This window comes from Apodemus sylvaticus, chromosome 6, assembly GCF_947179515.1.
Source record: "Apodemus sylvaticus chromosome 6, mApoSyl1.1, whole genome shotgun sequence".
Classification (NCBI taxonomy): Eukaryota; Metazoa; Chordata; class Mammalia; order Rodentia; family Muridae; genus Apodemus; species Apodemus sylvaticus.
This window is the reverse complement of record NC_067477.1, coordinates 10,610,201-10,630,072: the sequence shown is the minus strand read 5'-3', so window position 1 is coordinate 10,630,072 and position 19,872 is coordinate 10,610,201. Positions and strand designations below refer to the sequence as shown.

At 46.3% G+C, this 19,872-nt stretch overlaps 2 protein-coding genes and 1 non-coding gene across 3 annotated transcripts in view; 2 read left to right on the top strand and 1 right to left on the bottom strand.

Annotated features, from left to right (window-relative positions):
• Nucleotides 1-15,229, top strand: part of Tdrd9 (tudor domain containing 9) — a 95,492-nt gene extending 80,263 nt beyond the window's left edge. The window contains exons 34-36 of the mRNA XM_052186676.1: nucleotides 1,252-1,370; nucleotides 13,238-13,310; nucleotides 14,574-15,229. Coding sequence (XP_052042636.1) covers nucleotides 1,252-1,370; nucleotides 13,238-13,310; nucleotides 14,574-14,675 — 294 coding nt within the window. The 3' untranslated portion in view covers nucleotides 14,676-15,229. The remainder of the gene's footprint in view (nucleotides 1-1,251; nucleotides 1,371-13,237; nucleotides 13,311-14,573) is intronic.
• Nucleotides 6,971-7,115, bottom strand: LOC127688214 (small nucleolar RNA SNORA48). The gene has a single exon (XR_007978625.1). It is a non-coding gene; the product is annotated as a small nucleolar RNA SNORA48 (small nucleolar RNA).
• A 3,415-nt stretch (nucleotides 15,230-18,644) lies between the features above and the next one.
• Nucleotides 18,645-18,998, top strand: LOC127687826 (60S ribosomal protein L27a-like). The gene has a single exon (XM_052186675.1). The coding sequence runs from the start codon at nucleotides 18,645-18,647 to the stop codon at nucleotides 18,996-18,998; it is 354 nt and encodes a 117-aa protein (XP_052042635.1).
• The last annotated feature ends 874 nt before the right edge of the window (nucleotides 18,999-19,872 follow it).

The window sequence follows — 19,872 nt, the reverse complement described above, 5'->3', positions numbered from 1 at the left end:
TAGCAATTCATGTCCTTTGCATTTACAAAAAGAAAACTGACCTTTCTCAAAAACTACTTTGAGAAATGCCACTTTAGGGACCTTTTCTCAGAAGTTCCATGATACAGTTGACCAGCTGTAAGAGGGCTGGGGGGGGGGGCAGTTGAGTCACAGCATCCTAACTCCTGGGACACGGGCTGGCAGTGCCCTCAGCTTTATTGTTGTCAATGTTGTCAATGACCACTGAGCCGTCATATGGAGAGCCTTAGGACAACCGGAGAGGCAGCTCCATCATTGAGGCCTTGCCGCTCTTGAAAGTATTCCTCTGGGAGAGCTGCTGAGAGGTAGCTTCTCTGAAGCAATGAACATGGATGACACACAGCATGTTTTCTAATGGAGTTGCTCAAATTGGGAACCAGATCTCCTTGAGGAAACTACTTGCTCTAGGAAGGGAGCAGGAAATGTAGGTGCCCAGGGCATCCTGTAGCCTCAGGAAGGAAGGGTGCTTCTGAGGCACACAGAGGTAGGATGCATCCATGGACGTAGGAGCCAGTGAGAGCCAGTGGGCAGAGCTGAGCAGTGATGTATTGGACTTACATACATGAAAGCAAATGTGTTGAATTATAACCTAGAGTTTAAAATAGCCATGTGCCTAGGAAGAAAAATGATTGAATAATTAGTTGGGGGGAAAGCAGTTATCTCTTAAAAAATTACTGAGTTCAAGTGGGTTCTGTGGATCTGAAGACACATGAGGCTTGAACTAGGAGTAGGAAAGCCAGGAGGCCTGGAGAGTCCCCAGCCAAGCACCATAGCTGTATCCTTTGGTGTGGGCAGGCCTGCCTATGGAGTGTGTGAGAGAGGACAGTGCCTCCCTTCCGGACAATGACAAACTCAAACTGGGGAGCTACAGAATCCCCAACCAGAACACCTCTAAGTTACCAAAACCTCATAAAGCAAGAAAAGGCTGGGGAGCCATCCTGTCCCAGAAAAGGCATGGTAGGTTTGGTGTGGTTCTTGGACCTGCGTCCTAGAGGAGAAATGGGATGCTAACAGGAAATGGGACCCATCTAAGCATGTCCCAGCACTGGCTTCTTGGCTGTAACAAATGTAGGAGAGATTGGATATGGGCTTGATCACTGTCAAGGTTATTTCTGTCGTTCTACTAATTCTCTGGACTCTTGCTGGTCACAGAACACAGTGTAAATGCTATGGTCTGCTGTGGGATGAAATGCAGCCATATGTAGTCACGTGGTATGTCGCTTTTCATTACAGATTAATATTCTCAGGGCTGCTATCAACAAGCTAGTGTGTGATGGGCCAAATGGATCCAAGTATCTTGGGCCTGAAAGAATCGCTCAGTTGCAGGAGAATGCACGTCAGAAACTTCTAGGGTAAGTATGGTGACATATAGCTAAGGTATACACTAGGCAATATACAACCTGTGCATGTGTGGTTATTTTGATGTGTGGAGGTTCTGAGTCACTTAGATGTTCCAGGACCGAGGTACCTCAGAAGGCATTGGGATGAGGGTTTGAGCAAGGGAGAATAATCCTCCATCTTCCATGTGAGCGACTTGAGGGAAGCATGGAAAGAGATCATTGCATGGAGCAGGGCCTGGTGGGGGGAACCACAGAGGGCAGCGTTTTGTCCGTCCCTGCCCTAGTTACACGCTGGGGCTGGGGGCAGTGCGGAGAGGAGTGGCGTTGCTTGGAGACTCGATGGTCCCTTGACAACCACTCCCTTGTATCTTTCATCTCTCACTGGTATCTCCATTCTCAACAAGAACTCAGAGGGCAAGAGGTGTCCTCTGCTTCCCAAGTGCTTGCTGGGACTGTAGGGGTGTGCCATAGGCCACATGGCTTTTCTTTCTTTTTCTTTCTCTCTCTCTCTCTCTCTCTCTCCTCTCTCTCTCTCTCTCTCTCTCTCCTCTCTCTCCTCTCTCTCCTCTCTCTCCTCTCTCTCCTCTCTCTCTTCCCCCCCCCCACCCCGCTTGACTTGAAGTTTACCATCTAGAAGTCACTTGAATATGTCCTTGGGATCCAGTGGCCCCCTGTGGCCCCCTATGGCGCTGTCCTCCCAGCCCCAACAGAGACAATGATGCTACCTTGATGGGTAAATTTGTTTTAAACAATTAAATGATTTTTTTTTCAAGTTGGAGAACAAGTAAATTTAATAGAGGTTACTTTCAAGAGTACAGGCAACTTAAAAAATCAAAAAAAGAAGACAGACAACTTATGGGCAACTGAACAATTAAAATAATTCCTTTTCTGATATTTTATTTAAAACAATTTAAAATTTTAAATATAGTTGATCATATTTTCCCTCCAAGTCCTTCCAGATCCTCCCCTCCCTATCCACCCAACTATATTCTTTCTTAAAACAGCAACAACCCAGTACAGCAACAAAACTCCCCACAATCAAGGAAACAAAATAAAACCACTCCCCAAAAGAAAAACAACAAAGAAACCCACCAAACTGTAACCAATAAATACACACAAATCTCTGGGGTCCGATTCATGTTGCTCAGCTCCTGGACGTGAGGCCTGTCCTGGAGAGGTTGGCGTGCCCAGGGACGCTTTGTTGGGGAAACTGATCTCCCTCCCAGCAGGTGTAAGTGACAGGTCAGTTGCTCATCTTTACCCTAGTAGCTAGGTCATTCATTCATTCATCCATTCATTCTAAAAACTAACAAAATAAATATAATAAAACCAAAGTCGTTCCTTCAGAGTTGGGCAGGACAAACCAACAGAAGACACATGCATCAGGCACACTCATTCTCACACTTGGGACTCCTGTCAAAACACCAAACCGGAAGCCATGATACACACAGACAGCCTGGCCAGACCCACGCAGGCCCTGCGCATGCCGCCTTAGGCTCTGTGAGCTCGTGAGCTTTGCTTGTGTTTGTCTAGAGGGGCGTGTTTTCCTGGTGCCCTCCTTCCCTGCTGGCTTTCTTTCTCTCCTCGTACTCTCTGAGGGTTCCCTGAGCTGCAAGGGGAGGGATTTGAAGGAGACTCTGATTTAGGGCTGAGTGTTCAGGTCTCTCTGCCTGTGTGATAGCTGGCTGTGGGTTTCTGTATTTGTTCCTGTCTGCTGCAGGAGGAGGTTTCTCTGATGACGGCTGAACAAGGCCGTCTGTGACGTCTTAGTAGACTGTGATTAGGAGTCATTTTATCGATGCATTTTTTCTTTTAGAAGAGTATTATTTGTTTTTACTCCCTAGGTCCTTGGCTACCTAGTCTCAAGTCACCCAAGCGTTGCTGTGGGGGGGGGGGTCACATCTCGTGGAGTGGGCCTTAATCAAATCAGACATTGATTGGCTCCTCCCACAAGCTTGCCACAGTTGCCCTAGCATATCTCGTAGGCAGGAAGATTGCAGATCAGAGAGTGTGTGGTTGGCTTTGTGTTTACGTTTCTCTCTTGATAGCGTACAGAGAACCTTCCTGTACCAAAGATACTGCAGCACAGGGCGAAAGCTCTTGGAGGCACCAGCTCAACCAGTTCATAGTTAACATGGGGCCTTGCTGTCAGTTTGTGGAGATTACCAACTGGGGTTGTTTGCGGATTCCCATGAAGCCCCCTTGACCCACAGCTCAATTGTGTATAACCCAGTCCTGGTACTAGAAATTTGTTAGATGACAAGAGATTACCTATCTCCCCTATTATTTGGCGATTTCAATTAGATTATGTATGTATATATGTATATTTATATGCATTTTATATTTATATATTTATGATATACATATTTATATGTATATATTTTTGAAGGAATTTCTACAGTATTAAGTTTTCATACTACCCCTCAAATGCCCCTTAATTTTAGCTGTCTGTCTCCATATTTTCTTCCCACAACACTTCCCCCTCCTCCGTCTTGGTCCTCCCATCCCAGCCCCTCTCCAACAATATCTCTCTATTCTGTCTCCCTTTCCTAACAAGATCTCTGTTCCTCTGGTGCCCTGTTCTGTACCTGCCCTCTGTGGCTTTATGAATTGTGGCTTGGTTATCTTGACTTAACAGCTAATATCCACATAAAAGCGAATATATGTCATATTAGTCTTTCTAGGTCTGGGACACCTCACTCAAGATGATTTTTTTTGAGTTCCATCCATTTGCTTGTAAACTTTATGATGTCATTTTTTCAATAGCAAAGTAATGCTGTTGTATAATCATACTATGTTTCCTTCATCCATTCTTCTGTTGAGGGGCACCTAGGTTGTTTATAATTTCTGGCTCCTAAGAATAGAGTAGGGCTGGGCATTGGTGGTGTATGCCTTTAATCCCAGCACTTGGAAGGCAGAGGTAGGTAGATCTCTGTGAGTTCAAAGCCAGCCTGATCTACAAGAGTGAGTTCCAGGACAGCCAGGGCTCTACAGAGAAACCTATCTCGGGGGAAAAAAAAACAAACCCAAAAACCAAAACAACCAAACAAAAAAGAATAGAGTAGCAACTAAGATAGTTGAACAAATGTACTTACGGTAGGAAGATTGATCCTTTGGGTATATGACTAGAGTAGTGTAGCTGGATCATGAGGCAGATAGAATGCCATCTTCCTGAGGAAACACAAGTGTGAGTCCCACTTTGCCGGTAGTGGGTGGGTGTCGCCATTTTTCACGTGCTCGTCAGCATGAGCTGTCACTTGTTCTGTTATCTTAGCCGTTCTGACAGGTGTAAGATGGAATCTTACAGTAGTTTTGGTTTGCATTCCCCTGATGGCTAAGGATGTTGAACATTTCTTTAAGTGTTTCTCATCCATTTGAGTTTCCTGTATTGAGAATTCTGTTTAGGAGCTGGAAAGATGGCTCAGTGGTTAAGAGCACTTCCTGAGGTCCTGGGTTCAGTTCCCAGCATCCACATGGTAGGTCCATCTGTAATGGTATCTGATGCCCTCTTCTGGTGTGTCTGTAGAGAGTGACAATGTACTCACATATATAAAATCAATCAATCAATCAATCTTTAAAAAATGGAGAGAGAATTCTGTTTAGATCTGTAACCCATTTTTTTAATTGGATTGTTTTTTGTTATCTAGCTTCTTGAGTTCTTTATATATTTTGGATATTAGCTTCCTATCAGATGAATAGTTGGCAAAAATCTTTTTCCATCCAATAGGCTGCCTCCATGCCCAAATTATGGTGTCTTCTGCTGGGAGAAGCTTCTCAATTTTGTGAGGTCCACTTTTTAAGTGTTGATCTTGGTGCCTGTGCTAATTGAGTCTTTTCCTGGCCAGTGAGTTCAAGGTGGCTGCCCACCTTCTCCGCTGTCAGGTTCAGGGTGACAGCAGACACTGTCAGGTGTCTGCTATTATGTTGAAGTCTTTGATCCTTTTGGAGTTGAGTTTGTGCAGGGTAATAAGTATATATCTATTTGGATTCTTCCTCATGCAGACATCCAGTTTTACAGGTTTCATTTGTTGAAGATGCTTTCTTTTTCCAATATGTATTTTTGGCCTCTTTATCAAAAATCAGACGTCCATGGGTTTGTGGACCTAGCCTGGGTCTTTAGTTTGGTTCTTCTGATCAGTACGCCTGGTTTCAGCCAATATCGTGCTTTTTGTTTGTTTTTTGTTTGTCTCTTACTCAAGCTGTATAGAACAACTTAAAATTAGGCACTGTGATTTCTCTGGCAGATCCTTGATTATTCAGGATTTTTTTTAACGTGCATGTGTGCATGCGTGCGTGTGGTGTGTGTATGTGTGTGTGTGTGTGTGTGTATTTCCATATGAAGCTGTAGATTTTCTTTTTCTTTTCAAGATCCGTGAAGAATTGTGTTGGAATTTTGAAAGGGATTGTACTGAATCTGTAGCTTACTTTCCATCCGCTGACACCTTCCTCAGTTTCTTTCTCAAGTGACTTGAAGTTCTTTTCATTCATGTCTTTTTCACTTGCTTGGTTAAAGTTATCCCAGATATTTATTTTATTTGAAGCTATTTTGAAAAGTGTTGTTTCCCTGATTCTTTTTCAGACCATTTGTCATTTGTATATAAGAGGGCTATCAATTTTTGTGAGTTAATTTTACATAAAGCTACTTTGTTGAAAGTGTTTGTTAACTGTAGGAATTTTCCAGGGGAATTTTTAGGGTCCTTTTTTGTGTACTATCAAATCTGCAAATAAAGATACTCTGACTTCTTCCTTTCCAATTTGTATCCTCTTGATCACCTTCAGTTGTCATATTTCTCTAGCTAAGACTTCAAGTACTATACGACTAGGTATGGAAAGAGTGAACAATCTTTTCTTCTTCTTCTTGATTTTAGTAGAATTTGGAGTTTCTCTCCATTTAAGTTGATGCAGTCTATGGGCTTGCTGTAAACTGCCTTTATTATATTGAGGTACATCCCTTGTGTCTCTAATCTCTCCAGGACTTTTACCATGAAGGAATGCTGAATTTTGTCAAAGGCCTTTTCTGCATCTAATGAGATGATCATGTGTTTTTTGTCTTTTAGTGTATTTATATGGCAGATTACATTTATTGATTTAAGCATGTTGATCTGTACCTGCCTCTCTGGGATGAAACTTGCTTGATTATGGTAAATGATTTTTTAATGTATTCTTGAATTAAGTTTACAAGTATTTTATTGAGTATTTTTCCGTCTATGTTTGTAAGGAAAATTGGTCTGTGAGTCTCTCTTTGTTGAGTGTTATGCAGTTTGGGTAACTGGGTCTGTAAAATGAATTTGGCAGTGTCCATTATGTTTCTGTTTTGAGGAATAATTTGAGGAGTATTGGCATTACTCTTTGAATGTCTGGTAGAATTCTGCCCAAAATCCATCTAGTCCTGGGCTTATTTTAGTTGGAATGTTTTAATGACTATTTCTATTTCACTAGGGATGATAGGTCTGTTTAAATTGTTTATCCAATCTTGATTTAGATTTGGTAAATGGTATCTATCAAGAAAATTATCCATTTATTTTAGATTTCAAAATTTGGTAGAGTACAGGTTTTAAAAGTGTGTCCATATAATTCTCCCTGCACTGCACAGCCTGGATTAAATTCGATTTTTATGAGTCCTAGGCATTAGACAGCTTTGGCCACCAAGCCAGGCACCAAGCTGGGATGAACAAAGGACGGCCACCTGCCCTGCCCCTGACTGATAGAACACCACCACCACCACCAACAAGGTGCCTTTGTCCATTGCCGGGGGGTGGGGCTATTAATCTTCATGATTCTTTTTCAAAGAGCCAACCCTGAGTTCCATTGATTGTTTATATTGTTTTTGTTGTTTCTAGTTTTCTGAGCTCAGTCCTGAGTTTGATCACTTCTGTTTCTTTTGGTTGTGATTTTTTTGTTGTTCTAGAGCTTTCAGTTTATGCTAGTTAAGTTGCTAGTGTAAGATTGCTTCAGTTGTTTTGTTGTTTTGGGTGTTTTTGTTTTTCAAGACAGGGTTTCGCAGCAGAAACAGTCCTCTGTAGACCAGGCTGTCCTTGAACTCACAGAGAGCCACCTGCCTCTGCCTCCAGAGTGCTGGGTGGGATTAAAGGCGTGCATACCATGCCTGGCTTTCTCTTTGACCCACTTTTTTAATGTGGGCACTTAGTGCTGTGTACTCGCCTCGTGGAACTGCCTTCGCAGTGCCCACAAGCTTGGGTGTGTTGTGGATTCATTTTCATTCAATTCTAGAAAGTCTTTAATTTCTTTCTTAATTTCTGTCTTGACCACTGTTTCATGTAGGGAGTTGTTCAGCTTCCTTAAGTTTGAGGCTTTCTGTTGTTTCTGTTGTTGAAATCCGGTTTTAATCTGTGGTGGTCTGATCAGATGCAGGAGGTTATCACAGTTTTCTTGAGAATTTTTTTCTGTTGCTTTTTGTCTGAGTATGTTATCAGTTCTGGAGAAAGTTCTATGAGGAGCAGAGGACAAAGCATGTTCTTGTTATGTTTGGGTAAAGATGGTTATACGTATCTGTTAGGTCCGTTGGGCTTGTAATTTCACTTAGCGTTAACATTTCTCTGTCTGGTTTTGTTTGGATGACCAAGATTGACAAGAGTCAGGGTATTGAAGTTTCCACTATCAGTGTGTGAGGGTCAATGTGGGATCTAAGCTATTGACGTTTATTTTACAAACTTATGTTTGAAGCATAGCTGTTAAGAATTTCAGTTTACCTACCTGCTTCTCTAGCTGGAGAGGCCTGTGCCTCAGCCTGCTTTCTTAAAGGACCACCAGCCCAGGGTGACACTACCCAAAGCAGGCTAGAGCCTTCCTCTCATCAGCCTTTAATTTAAAAATGCCCTTCAGTCGGATCTGATGGAGAAATTTTCTTAATTGATGTTCTTTCCTTTCAGATAGCTCTAATGTGTGTCAAATTGATGTAAACTAGCCAGTTCTAGTTAATATCACACACACACACACCCTGTGTTTTTATTTAGGCCCAGTGTTTACTCGTTTTACACACACACACACACTCACACACACACACACACACACACACACACACACACACACACACACACACCCTGTGTTTTTATTTAGGCCCAGTGTTTACTCGTTTTACACACACACACACACACACACACTGTGTTTTTATTTAGGCCCAGTGTTTACTCGTTTTACACACACACACACACACACACACACATACACTGTTTGTATTTAGGTCCAGTGTTTACTCATTATCCCTGCTGTGGAAGGCAGTGTTGGCTGCAGTCTTCTACCCTGCTTACCTGCCTAAGAATGGTATAGGGCCTGGCAGACGGGGCACGCACTGGGGAGGCAGAGACAGGAGGCTCTCTGTGAGTTTGAGGCCAGCCTGATCTACAGAGAGCGGTCCATGACAGCCAGGCTATACAGAGAAACCCTGCCTCCTCCTCAAAACCTATGCTCCAGGGTCTGGCATACTTACCCACTGACGGGCCGGGTGTTGTCAGCCTAAGCCATGGGCCTTGGCTGTACTGGCACTGGTGAACTCCATACCACAAGGAGGATGGGTCCTCCTGTGGCCACATCCCAGGGACACTTTCAGGCCAAGTTACATTGGCTACTCGGGGGACCCATTGGCCATGCAGGCTGACACCCACCACTGCACTGGCTTTCTCTCTTCCAGTCTGCAGGAGGGGATCCTTGTTCCAGTCAGTTCTAATAGCTTTCTTAGTTACTCCAAGATGCTACCAGTGTCTGGGTGCTCAGACGTAGGCTCCTGAGATAGGCCACAGATGCTCCCTGCTCCAGGAATACTTGAAATGGAATCGTGGTGATATTGGCACAGCTCTGTGAAACTAATGAATTTTGGAGTGTGTAAATCACACCTTAGTAAATTTTGTACAACCCCAAGTTCCTCCTGCCCTTGAGCTGCATGCAACCCTTGCGCCACCACTGCTAGGCCCCTGCAGCAGCCTCTGCAGCTGCGGCCGGGCCCCTGCAGCTTCCTCTGAGCCGACCCCTGGCTCTGTGCACTAGCTTCTCCCTCAGTCTCTCTGAGTACTTTGCTCCTTCACAGCCCTCTGTCTGTGTGCTCCGCGTGTGCACTGCTTCCCAGCTGCCCACGTTATGTCCAGGGTTTGGTTGGTATGAGTGGTTACTAAGGACAGCCCTGTCCTCTCTTCCCACCACCGACCTGTGCTTCACCTGTTCAGTGGACAGCCAGGGATGGATTTGGTAATTCTTATTGATAGGTTTGTGTTAAAAACTTTTTTGAAGTTTTTAAAATAAGCACGGGTGTTTCGTCTGTGTGTATTTCTGTGTACCACATGCATGCAGTGCCTATGAAGGCACAGGAGAGGGCACTGGATCCCCTTGAACTAAAATTACAGGTGTCTGTGAGCTGCCATGGAGGTGCGAAAACGGAACCCGGTCCTCTGGAAAACCAACCAGAGCTCGTAAGCACTGAGCCATTTCTCCATCCCTGTATTGTGTTTTAAAACTAATGTAAAAATATTTATACCTGACTGGCCTAGTAGTCATCATGTGTAGTGAGGGTGGCCTTGAAGTTACAGCAATCCTTCTGCCTCAGTCTCCCAAGTGCTGGGGCCACAGGTATGGACCACCACACCTCGACTTGCATTAAATCTTTAAAGGAAAGGCTGGACTGGGGCCAGTAAGATGGCCCAGCAGGTGTTTGCCATTTGACTGAACAACTTGTTCTTTGGCCTCCGCATAGATGCTGTACGTTTTTGAGTGTGTTTGCGCACACAATAATGTTAAAATTCTTAAATGGCTAAACTGTATTTAAAGAAAGTTTCTTTGTAGTCCCACTGTAAGGCTTCAGTTTCTCCTCATCCCCAGAGCACCAAGCAGGCCACAGCTGTTAGACCTGCTGTTATTTGGTGCTGTGTGGCGACACATCACCGTGGCTTTAATGTCTGCTTCTTAATGGGTAGTGATGCAGACTGTCATCTGTTACACTGTCTGCTCACCTTTGCATTGCAGAAACACCTTATGAATTCTACACAGAAGCCTTCTATCCAAAAAATGTTCCCTCTGGCTCTCTGTTGGTTTGGATTTGTTTTTTAAAGTTATGCACTGTATTTGTGTGTGTGTGTGTGTGTGTGTGTGTGTGTGTGTGTGTGTGTGTGTGTTTGTTTGTTTGAGTCAGACTCTCACTGTGTATGCTGGTGTGATGTTGAACTCTTAATTTCTGCCTCAGCCTCCCACATGCTGGGATTGGTTGACTCTATTTTCTATCATACTATGGGCATGAGTCTCACTGTCTTGCTCACTGTGGCTGTCTGGTAAGTCTGGAGCCAGGCGGCACTGTCCACCAGCCCTATGCTCTTTGGCTGTGGTTGTGGTTCAGATCCGTCGCTTCCTGTGTCCAGGTCAACATCAGTGGCCGGTCAGTCTGCACAGAAAGCTCTCTGGGATGGGACTGTGTGTCGAGTTAAGGGAATTTACCGTTTTTATAGTAAAGTGGGACTGTTGAGTGCTGTGGCTCAGAGGCCTGCCTCAGGCTGACTTACCTTCCCTCCTGAGGCAGACTGCCTTGCTGACCCTGCGTCTGCCAGGCTTGCTGGCCCCGTGTAGGTGAGCTGGCTTACAGATGTGGCTTGTCACGTCCAGCTCCCATGATTCTGAGGAGCTCACCCACTCACATGCCTGCCCAGGAAGTGCTTCCTGCACATCTCGGTGTGCTGCCTCAGTGCTCAGTGTGCAGACCCTCGCCTTTTGCATAAGTGTTTCTGAGTGTGATAGTCCCTTGGTGACACTGTAAATGAAGTTGTTTTGGTTTCAACTTGTTCATTTCTAGAAAATGATTACGTACGGATCTTAACATGACTGGTTGATCTTAGTGGGTTTTCAGGATTTCCTACGCACAACATCATCATCATTGTTATGAAATGTCTCCTCTTGTCTCCAGCAGTAGTGGTGTTTTAAGGATCTGTCTTGTCTGATGCTGGTGTAACTACTCTTGCTCCCCGGGGTTGATATTTGTGTGGCGTATCTGTCTGTTCTCCCTGGAGATATTTGCTTTGAGAAACTTACATTTTTTTAATCTACTGAATGTCTTGTCTGACAGTTTTACCAATGTGTATATATTGTTAGCTCTCACTGTCCCCTCTCCGTCCACACCTCTGCAGTCTGCCTGCCTCCTGCCAGCCCCTGCCCATACTTGGCCTCTGTGTGGTGGCCCACTGATTTCAACCAGGCCTGTTTGTGTGACTGCGTGTTGGAACTGTGATCCAGGGCCTGGGGTGGGGGGTGGGGCTCCCCATGGAGGACTCAAACAGTGACTGCCCCAGAGGGGTGGGGCCCATGACCTCTGAGATCATGACTGACTTGGCAGGCCTAGTGATGTGCAGGCAGCTGCCCCTGCTGTGAGATGGCCTGGATAAGTTGGGTGGGGCCCTGAGAATGGGGGAGGGGGGCTTTACGGCTCTTTTTCCGTCCTTTCTGTCTCCTTTTCCAGAACATTTTCTGAGAAGGTCGTGGTGAGACCTGTTTAGGACAAGGGCTTGGCTCTGCCCTGCTTCTGCCCGTGAGGACACTGCATTGCACATCTATCCCATGCACTTGACTTGTTCAGAGTTCACGAGCAGTGACCCCTGCAAAACGCCAATGCCCTGCTCTCCACCGCCCTGGGCACTTTTCCTCACATCCTGTAGATTGTGCCTTTCACGTCATATTTTATCTTTTAAAAGTAATATCTGGGAATTTCCTTTTTCTTTCTTTTCTTTTCTTTTCTTTTTTCTTTTCTTTTCTTTTTCTTTTTTCTTTTTTTTTTTTTTTTTGATTTGGTTTTTTTTGAAACAGGGTTTCTCTGTATAGCCCTGGCTGTCCTGAAGCTTACTCTGTAGACCAGGCTGGCCTCCAACTCAGAAATTCGCCTGCCTCTGCCTCCCAGAGTGCTGGGATTACAGGCGTGTGCCACCACCGCCCGGCTTTGGGAATTTCCATTTCAGTTATTTTACTTCATTCTCATAGAATTTTTATATACTATTTTTATATAGTTTCCCATTTTAAGGTTAAGTAATGCACTGATTTTTTTTCTTTGATCTCATAGTTTTCTGTTGTTTGTTTTTAGTTGTTTTTCCTTAGGGCTTAAGTCTTTCTGTAAGGTTTGCTGTAATTCTGTGAACGTATCTGTCATGACTGTTTCCAAGTCCTGCGCGCTGACCCCTTACCTGCATCTGTTCCTGGAGTGTCTGTCCCCCGAGGGTCTGTCCTGGAGTGTCTGTCCCTGCCCCCTTTTCTGAACAGAGTCATGCGTTCTTGTCTCCTGACTAGCATGTCTCCTAAGTTGCTTGTTGAAAAATATTTTAGGTGATGTATACAATAATCTCCCTAAAGTCCGTTATGTTCTATTTCTTTGTTTTTAAATGAACTATAAATTAAATGTTATAAATGTATGAATTTTGATACTTTGGAAACCTATCATAGTTTTAATTCTGGGATAGTTATAGACTTTAAATGCACATTCACATTTTTTTAAAAGATCATCTGCTGGGCGGTGGTGGCGCACGCCTGTAATCCCAGCACTTGGGAGGCAGAGGCAGGCAGATTTCTGAGTTTGAGGCCAGCCTGGTCTACAGAGTGAGTTCCAGGACAGCCGGGGCTACGCAGAGAAACCCTGTCTCAAAAAACCAAAAAAAAAAAAAAAATAATAAAAATAAAAATAAAAAAAATAAAAATAAAAAGATCATCTTACTGTTTTTGATTGCTAATGAATAATTAAAATAATTTGCTCCTCAGCTTAGACTAAAGCAGGAATGAGATGTTTGAGGCTAGCCTGGGCTGTGTAGTAAATCTGAGGCTAACCTGAGCTACAAAGCAAAGCCTTGTCTTTAAAAACAGTCCAAAATAAGCCAGCAACAAACCCTCTTTTCTTTTTTAAAATGTAGCTTGTTCTGTCGGTTGAAGCCTCGAGAGAAGATCACTCCTCAGTGGCACGAGAAGCCCTACGAGTGGAACCAGGTGCGTGGGCTGATGGCTGCAGGGGGAGGGAGTGGGAACCGGGTGACGCGGGCTCAGACCAGGACAGCAAGGTTGACAAGAGCAGGTTCTCCGGGCAGAGTAGGCAGCCATGGAGCAGACAGCTGGCTCGGAGTGGCGTCCTCTGTGTGGCCTTGGGAGGAGGCAGGCCTGCAGGAAAGGTTGAACTTCCTCAACCCTACGGCACTTGGTAATTGTTGCTGGCTTATTTTGCACTGTTTTTACACTGCTGTGCCATTCCTGTCCTACCCACGCCAGGCCATCATAGCAGGGCATGGGAGACAGCCTCTGACCCCCTTCCCTGTTCTGGGGACTAGTCTTCTGAGATGATGTGCCACAGGGCTGGCTCTGGTGTGTGTGTGTGTGTGTACACCAGGAAGCTCTCCAGTGTCTTTTGCAAAGGTGCTAACCTCAGTATTCCCCCTCCCCCAGCCCTGGTCATCCCAAAGACCCCTGAGCCCCTGATCCTATCACAGCGCAGACCAGCACAGGAGCGTGGGATTCCGGGGCACAGCTTGGCTGGGCAGCAGGATGTGTCCCTTGGCTCCGTAGCCTTTCTCTTCAGGCTTAGAGTGGAGTAAGTTGTTGGAGGGCAGGGAGCAGAGGGCCAGTTCTCAGCTCTAGCATTAGAGCCAGGTACGTCTTTGCAAGCCAGCCTTTGCGATCTTCAGGGCTGTCCTGGAGCAGCTGCCGTTACAAACTTGTGCATGGAGCCACGAGCGTCTCAGGCAGGGCCATGAGCATGGCACAGTGATGGGCAGTAGCTGAAAGAAGAGGTGTGCGTGGGAGTCTGTGTGCTTTAGAGAGCTTTGTATAGATAAGCGCCCAAGTCACTGATCCCACGTGTGCATGGGTGGGGGATTTCTCAGTAAAGCTTACCTCAGTATTAGACATCAGTTTTGAAATGTTGGATCAGCGCAGCAAAATGGTTTAGCCTGATATGACACCTATGACACTTTGGAGCCCTGTGGTGAAAGGAGAGATCCATCTGTCACAGCCTGTCCTCTAACCTCACACACATGCTGTGACACATGCACGCATACACACACACACACACAAATGGAATTTTAAAACTCCACAATATATATTAAAATGGACAATCAGATATATGGGGTAAATTATGAATCTGCATCTGCAGATAGTTTTGTAAAATGGAGAGAACCCATATCTGTGAGCACATCTGAATTTGGCGTCTAGACAGGTTTCATCCAGGGCCTGACTTGCTTCTCTTCTCCGCACGACCAGGTGGATCCGCGGCTGGTCATGGAGCAAGCTGAGCGGGAGGGCAGCCGCGGGAAGAGCACTGCCCTGTACCAGCTGCACACACCTGTGGTGCTCGGCCCCTGACGGCCTGTCCCAGCAGAGGTCCGCTACAGCCGTCCTGCAGCTGCTTCCAGCCCTCCTGCTGCCGTGCAGGCAGGCGCTTCTCCATCTTGCTGCCTTTGCTCGGAGTGGAGAGCGGTCTTCTGTTTGGGTGGGAAAACTCAGAAAGTCTAGTCTCTTCAAGAAACAGGGGTCACAGTATTAAATACTTTGCAAAAAGTTGTTCTGAAAGAAGATTTTGTTTTAGGAAAAGCTGTATTCTTCTTTAAACATATGAGGATAAATCTAAACAGTCCCAGGAGACAAGGCTAAAGAGTGTGCTTGTAGGCCTGTCCTGTCACAGTGTTAGCTGTGGGGCGGGAGAGAGCCAGGCCGCTGGACCTCAGACTCTCCATGTGCATGTGTGCAAGCATGTGTGTGTGCTTACGAACCGTGTGGCATTTCCCAATGGTTTTTCCCTCATTGAAAAGATGTGGTTTGGGTGCAACTTCAGCTTTTTGTGTTTGGGACTTGTGTTAAGTTGTGCCTCTTGGTGTGTGTTTTAGGAGTGAGGAGTGACCTGGAGCCTGCATGTCTGCTGAGACAAATAAAGGCATTGGACTCTTTCTGTTCTGATGATTTTTCTCAGAGATTATTATTGTCTTAGTCACAATGGTGCTGCTGTAAAGATAACCAAGGCAACTCTTACGGGAGCAGCCTTTAGCTGGGGCTGGTGTACACTGTCAGAGGCTCACCCGCTGTCACCATGGGGGAGCATGGTGGCCGACACAGCAGGCATGGCGCTGGAGATGTAACTGAGAAAGGGAGACTTGGTCTGCCGGGGGATTTTGAAACCTCAAGCCCACCCCCAGTGACACACATCTTGCAAAGGCTATGCCCTCTAACCCTTCCCAAGCCCTGCCACTCCCCTGTGACTAAGCATCCTTACTCAAACCACAGTTATGAATTTCATTCTAAAAAGATTTTGGTTTATGACACTGGGGAAGAGATCACAGACATCTTTAAAAACCCAACCCCTAGAGGAAGCAAGCGTCATTAGGAGTGCCCATCACCATTTCCTCTGAGACAGAAGAGAGACGGGTCAAGGGAACAGAAGTGGAGGTTCATGCCTGTCGTTACAGCACAGAGAACCAACAGCAGCCCATGAACCACCATGGCCATCGCAGAAGCGATTGGCTGGGAGCTGCTAGTGTCTGGCTGTGAAGGGGGACCAAGGAAAACAGTGTGACAGCAGATGGCGAGATAGTGTAGCCCAGTGCCAATAGCACTACAGAGAGCTGTGGTGAGGTAAAGGGAGCACAATAGCTCGGCCAGCACAAACGGTGGAGATCTGGAACCTGCAGTGTGCCGGACAGCCGGGCAGGACTGTCGGACTTCCCAGCATGCACTCACAGTGGTGGGGGTCCTCTGCCTTGGAAGTCAGGGCCAGGGGCTGTCTTGAGCTGCAGTGACCGGGTCCACCCTGCCATGGGTCTACAGTGCTAGCACCTGAGGGCATCTGTCAGGAATGCCCTGACTTACACTGGCAAGCAGGACAACTGAGGAGTCAGGACTGTCTGTGACCCAAGGCACTCGGACCAGTCCCTAGCAAGCCCACAAGGCAGAGGGGAAAAAGTAAATGAACTGCAACCTGTGTTCTCCCCAACTAGTGCACAGTGTGAACGGCCACACAAGACGACATGTCAGCCTCCCTAGGAAAGGAAACTTTACAACCTTTCTGGTAATGCTTGTTTTGTTTGCATGTATATATAATTGAGATTTTTCTTCTTAGAGTGTTTTTACATTATTTTGTGTATGTAACACGTGCCACAGTGCACACATGGAGGTCTTTTCCTTCCACTCTGTGGGCCCAGGGCTAGAACTCAGGGTGTCAGCCTTGACAGCAAGTGACGACCCCCTGAGGGCTCCCTCCAGCCTGCCTTCTCTTTATTCCTAATATGGCTCCATTTCCCCTTTTCCTTGTTTGTGGGTGGCTATTCTTCCTCATTCCTCCTTTACACTTTAGTAACATTTCCGTTCATCTGGTTATTTTGTCCCCTTTCTTGTATCTTATGGTGGCAATTGTATTTGGTGCTTATTGTATTTATACATCTGGACGTCTAGGTATCATGCTCATTGCTGCTGTGTTCCACCTGAGTTGTGACAGGAGCAGCCTTGCCCTCGGGTATGTTCCTTCAGGCAGGCTGAGAGAAACTGCACAACCACGCCCCGGTCCCACACAGACACTGGTAGGTTCTTCAACTTGAAGAATAACAGCGACAAAGGCACCCACAAAGGCGTGGACCTTCAGAGGGCGGGGGTCCTGCTTCCAGTCCTTTACCTCAGCAACTGTGTAGAGGAATGATGCCTGTCCTTGCACTAGCCAGGCCTCAGCATGCACAGGCTGCCTCCATACCTTTCAGACCACACACTGCTGACAGGACTAGACAAGTGGCCATGATGAGACACCCCAGATACTCTAACACTTAGAGCCACCTCAGGACCTCTCAGAGGCTCTCTGCTCTCATTAGACCTGAGGAGAAAGTACATCCTGCAGGCTCTGACGCATACACTGTGTCATATCCACAGTCACAGAAAGCTACACTACACTAAGATGACCTGACCTCAAGAAGACAGATGGCTCCCCAAGAAGGCCCTTCCATACACAAATTTTCTTCCTGGACACACACAGACCTCAGCAGAGAAACAACAGTGGACAAGGCTGTGTGATGCCTTTGAAAAAATCACAGTTCTCTAGTATGTGATTGCAAAGATACCAAATGGAATGCTGGACAAGAATTCAAAAGAAAGTCTATTAAAACTTATTTCAAAGATGATAAAAATAACTAAGTGGGTCATGAAGTGCAGGATACAAGAGAGCAGTTAAAGAGGCCGGAGAGAGGCCGGGGCTGGGGCTGGGGCAGGGCAAGCACAAGCGGCACGCCAAGCCTTGGAGACACAGCTGGTGAGACGGTGCGTTCAGATTGGAGAGGAATGAACAGCGCTCACGACCCTTGAGACAGCGCTGGAAAGCTAAGCACAGGCGAGGAGGGGCCAGGAGCGTCAGGCTAACCTGTGTGGTAAAATAGAGAAATTTTCTTAAATATTGGGGAAATATGGACATACAGATAACCTCAGACATGGTAAGAAAAAGAACATCATAGTACATTGTAGTTACACTTTCAAAACATATGAAGAGCATTTTAAAATACAAGGGAAATACTGAGTTGTGGATAAAGACAAACCCGGCAGAGCAACAGCAGGTTTTTCAGAAGAAACCACAGAGGCCAGGAAGCATGGAATGAGAGATTTCAAGCTCCCCAAACTACTGCCAAAACAGGCAGCTGTATCCAGTAAGGCCATCTTCAAAATCAGGATAAAGACCTTCCAAGATGAATAAAGTGGAGCCCTGATCACTAAGCCAGCATTCCAAAAGACACTAAAGGAATCCTGCACCTAGAAGAGAGCAAGATAAATATAATCATGAGAACACAAGGAAAAATATCACTTAGAAGAGTAAGCAAGCAAATGTAGACTAGGAAACCAAACGAGTACAGAAGAGAGAAACGTGACTGAAGGTCACCACAGGTAGCAAAATGACAGGATATGCATCAGGGCCCCAGAGAGAGTCTTGATTCTCCACAGAACCAGTAGTGTGCTATTCGCAAGGCACCTCACGGTCAGTGGATGAAACAGCTTTGGCCTTGCAAGCCTGATTGCCTGAGTGATCCCTGGAACCCGTGGAAGAGGGGGAAACTGAGTCCCTGAAGGTGTCCTCTGACCTCCACATGTGCCACGATATACATGGAACCTCACTCCCAGGCCAGACACACAACATTAAGACGTAAAAACAAACCTCGACTCATCCCACCCGTGCCGGCTACCTCGCAAGATTTCGTGAGCCCCCCCCCCCCCCCCCCCCCGTCTCCCTCTCTCCCTCTCTTCTCTCCTCTCTTTCTCCTCTCCTCCCCACCCCCACCCCCACCCCCCACCCCCACCCCCCCCGCCACTGCCATGCCATCTCGACTGAGGAAGACCCGGGCACTCCGGGGCCACGTGAGCCAGGGCCACGGCCACGGCGGTAAGCAGCACAAGCCCCCAGGAGGCTGCAGGAAGGCGGGAACGCTGGAGGGGTGCGAGCCTCCCCGCAGGATCAGTGGTGACAAATATCATCCAGGATACCTTGGGAAAGCTGGTATGAGGCATTACCACCTGAAGAGGGACCAGAGCTTCTGCCCGACTCTCAACCTGGATAAATTGTGGATGTTGGTCAGTGAGCAGATGCGGGTCAACGCAGCAAACCACAAGCCTGGAGCTGCTCCAGTCACTGACGCTGTTAGATCCAGCAAGGGCAACCTCCCTAAGTGACCTGACCTCCTGAAAGCCACATTCCTCAGCAGAAGAGCTGAAGAGAAGAGTAAGGGGTTGGAGGTGCCTGTGTCCTGGAGGCTTAAAGGCCACTCCGGGGTTAATTAAATGCTAGCATTTTCCATGTTTAAAAAACAAAAAGACCCTCACTGTCAAAACCGTATTGAAAGGCTAGAAAGTGACCGCACACACCTCAGACAGGATTGGAGAATAGCCACAGCACCTGCATCCTGTAGACAAGAGGAAACCAGAGGAGAAAAAGGCCACAAGATAGTAAAAACATCCAAGAGTGCATAGCAGGTGTGAATACGCACCAGATCTCTGGGAATCCAAGTTCATAAAGCAAATCAGTGGCCATAAAGAGGCCCTCAGACAGCAGCAGCAGGCGGCCTCCCTACCCCGCCTGCACCTGTAGATGTGTAATCTGCAGTCAGACTGCAGAGGTCAGCACTACAGCCTACACTGTAGACATCTACAGACTGCTAAAGGTTACATTTGTATTATTTTAATCAGATCATGGATATTTCCCCCCAAAATAGACTGTTTTATATCATAAAGATAGCATTTGACACAACAAAAATTTAGACGTCCCTTGCTGTCATGGGGCTGGAAAGATGACTCTGGTTAAGAGCGCGCACTGCTCCTGCAGAGGCCCAGGGTTTGTCTCCCTCATGGACACACGCACACACACCCCATAGACACTTATCAGACACTTATTGTCTCTTATCAGATACGATGGGATTAAACTAAAAATCAGCAAGAGAGCCTACAGAACAAACACGTGGAGACTGAATAGTGTACTTTTGAAAAGCAGTTGGTCATTGAAGAAATTAGGGATGGGATTAAAAAATTATTAGAATCAAATGAAAATAGA

Coding starts and splice junctions, on each gene's coding strand:
- LOC127687826 (XM_052186675.1), top strand. CDS start 18,645: ATGCCATCTCGACTGAGGAAGACCCGGGCACTCCGGGGCCACGTGAGC.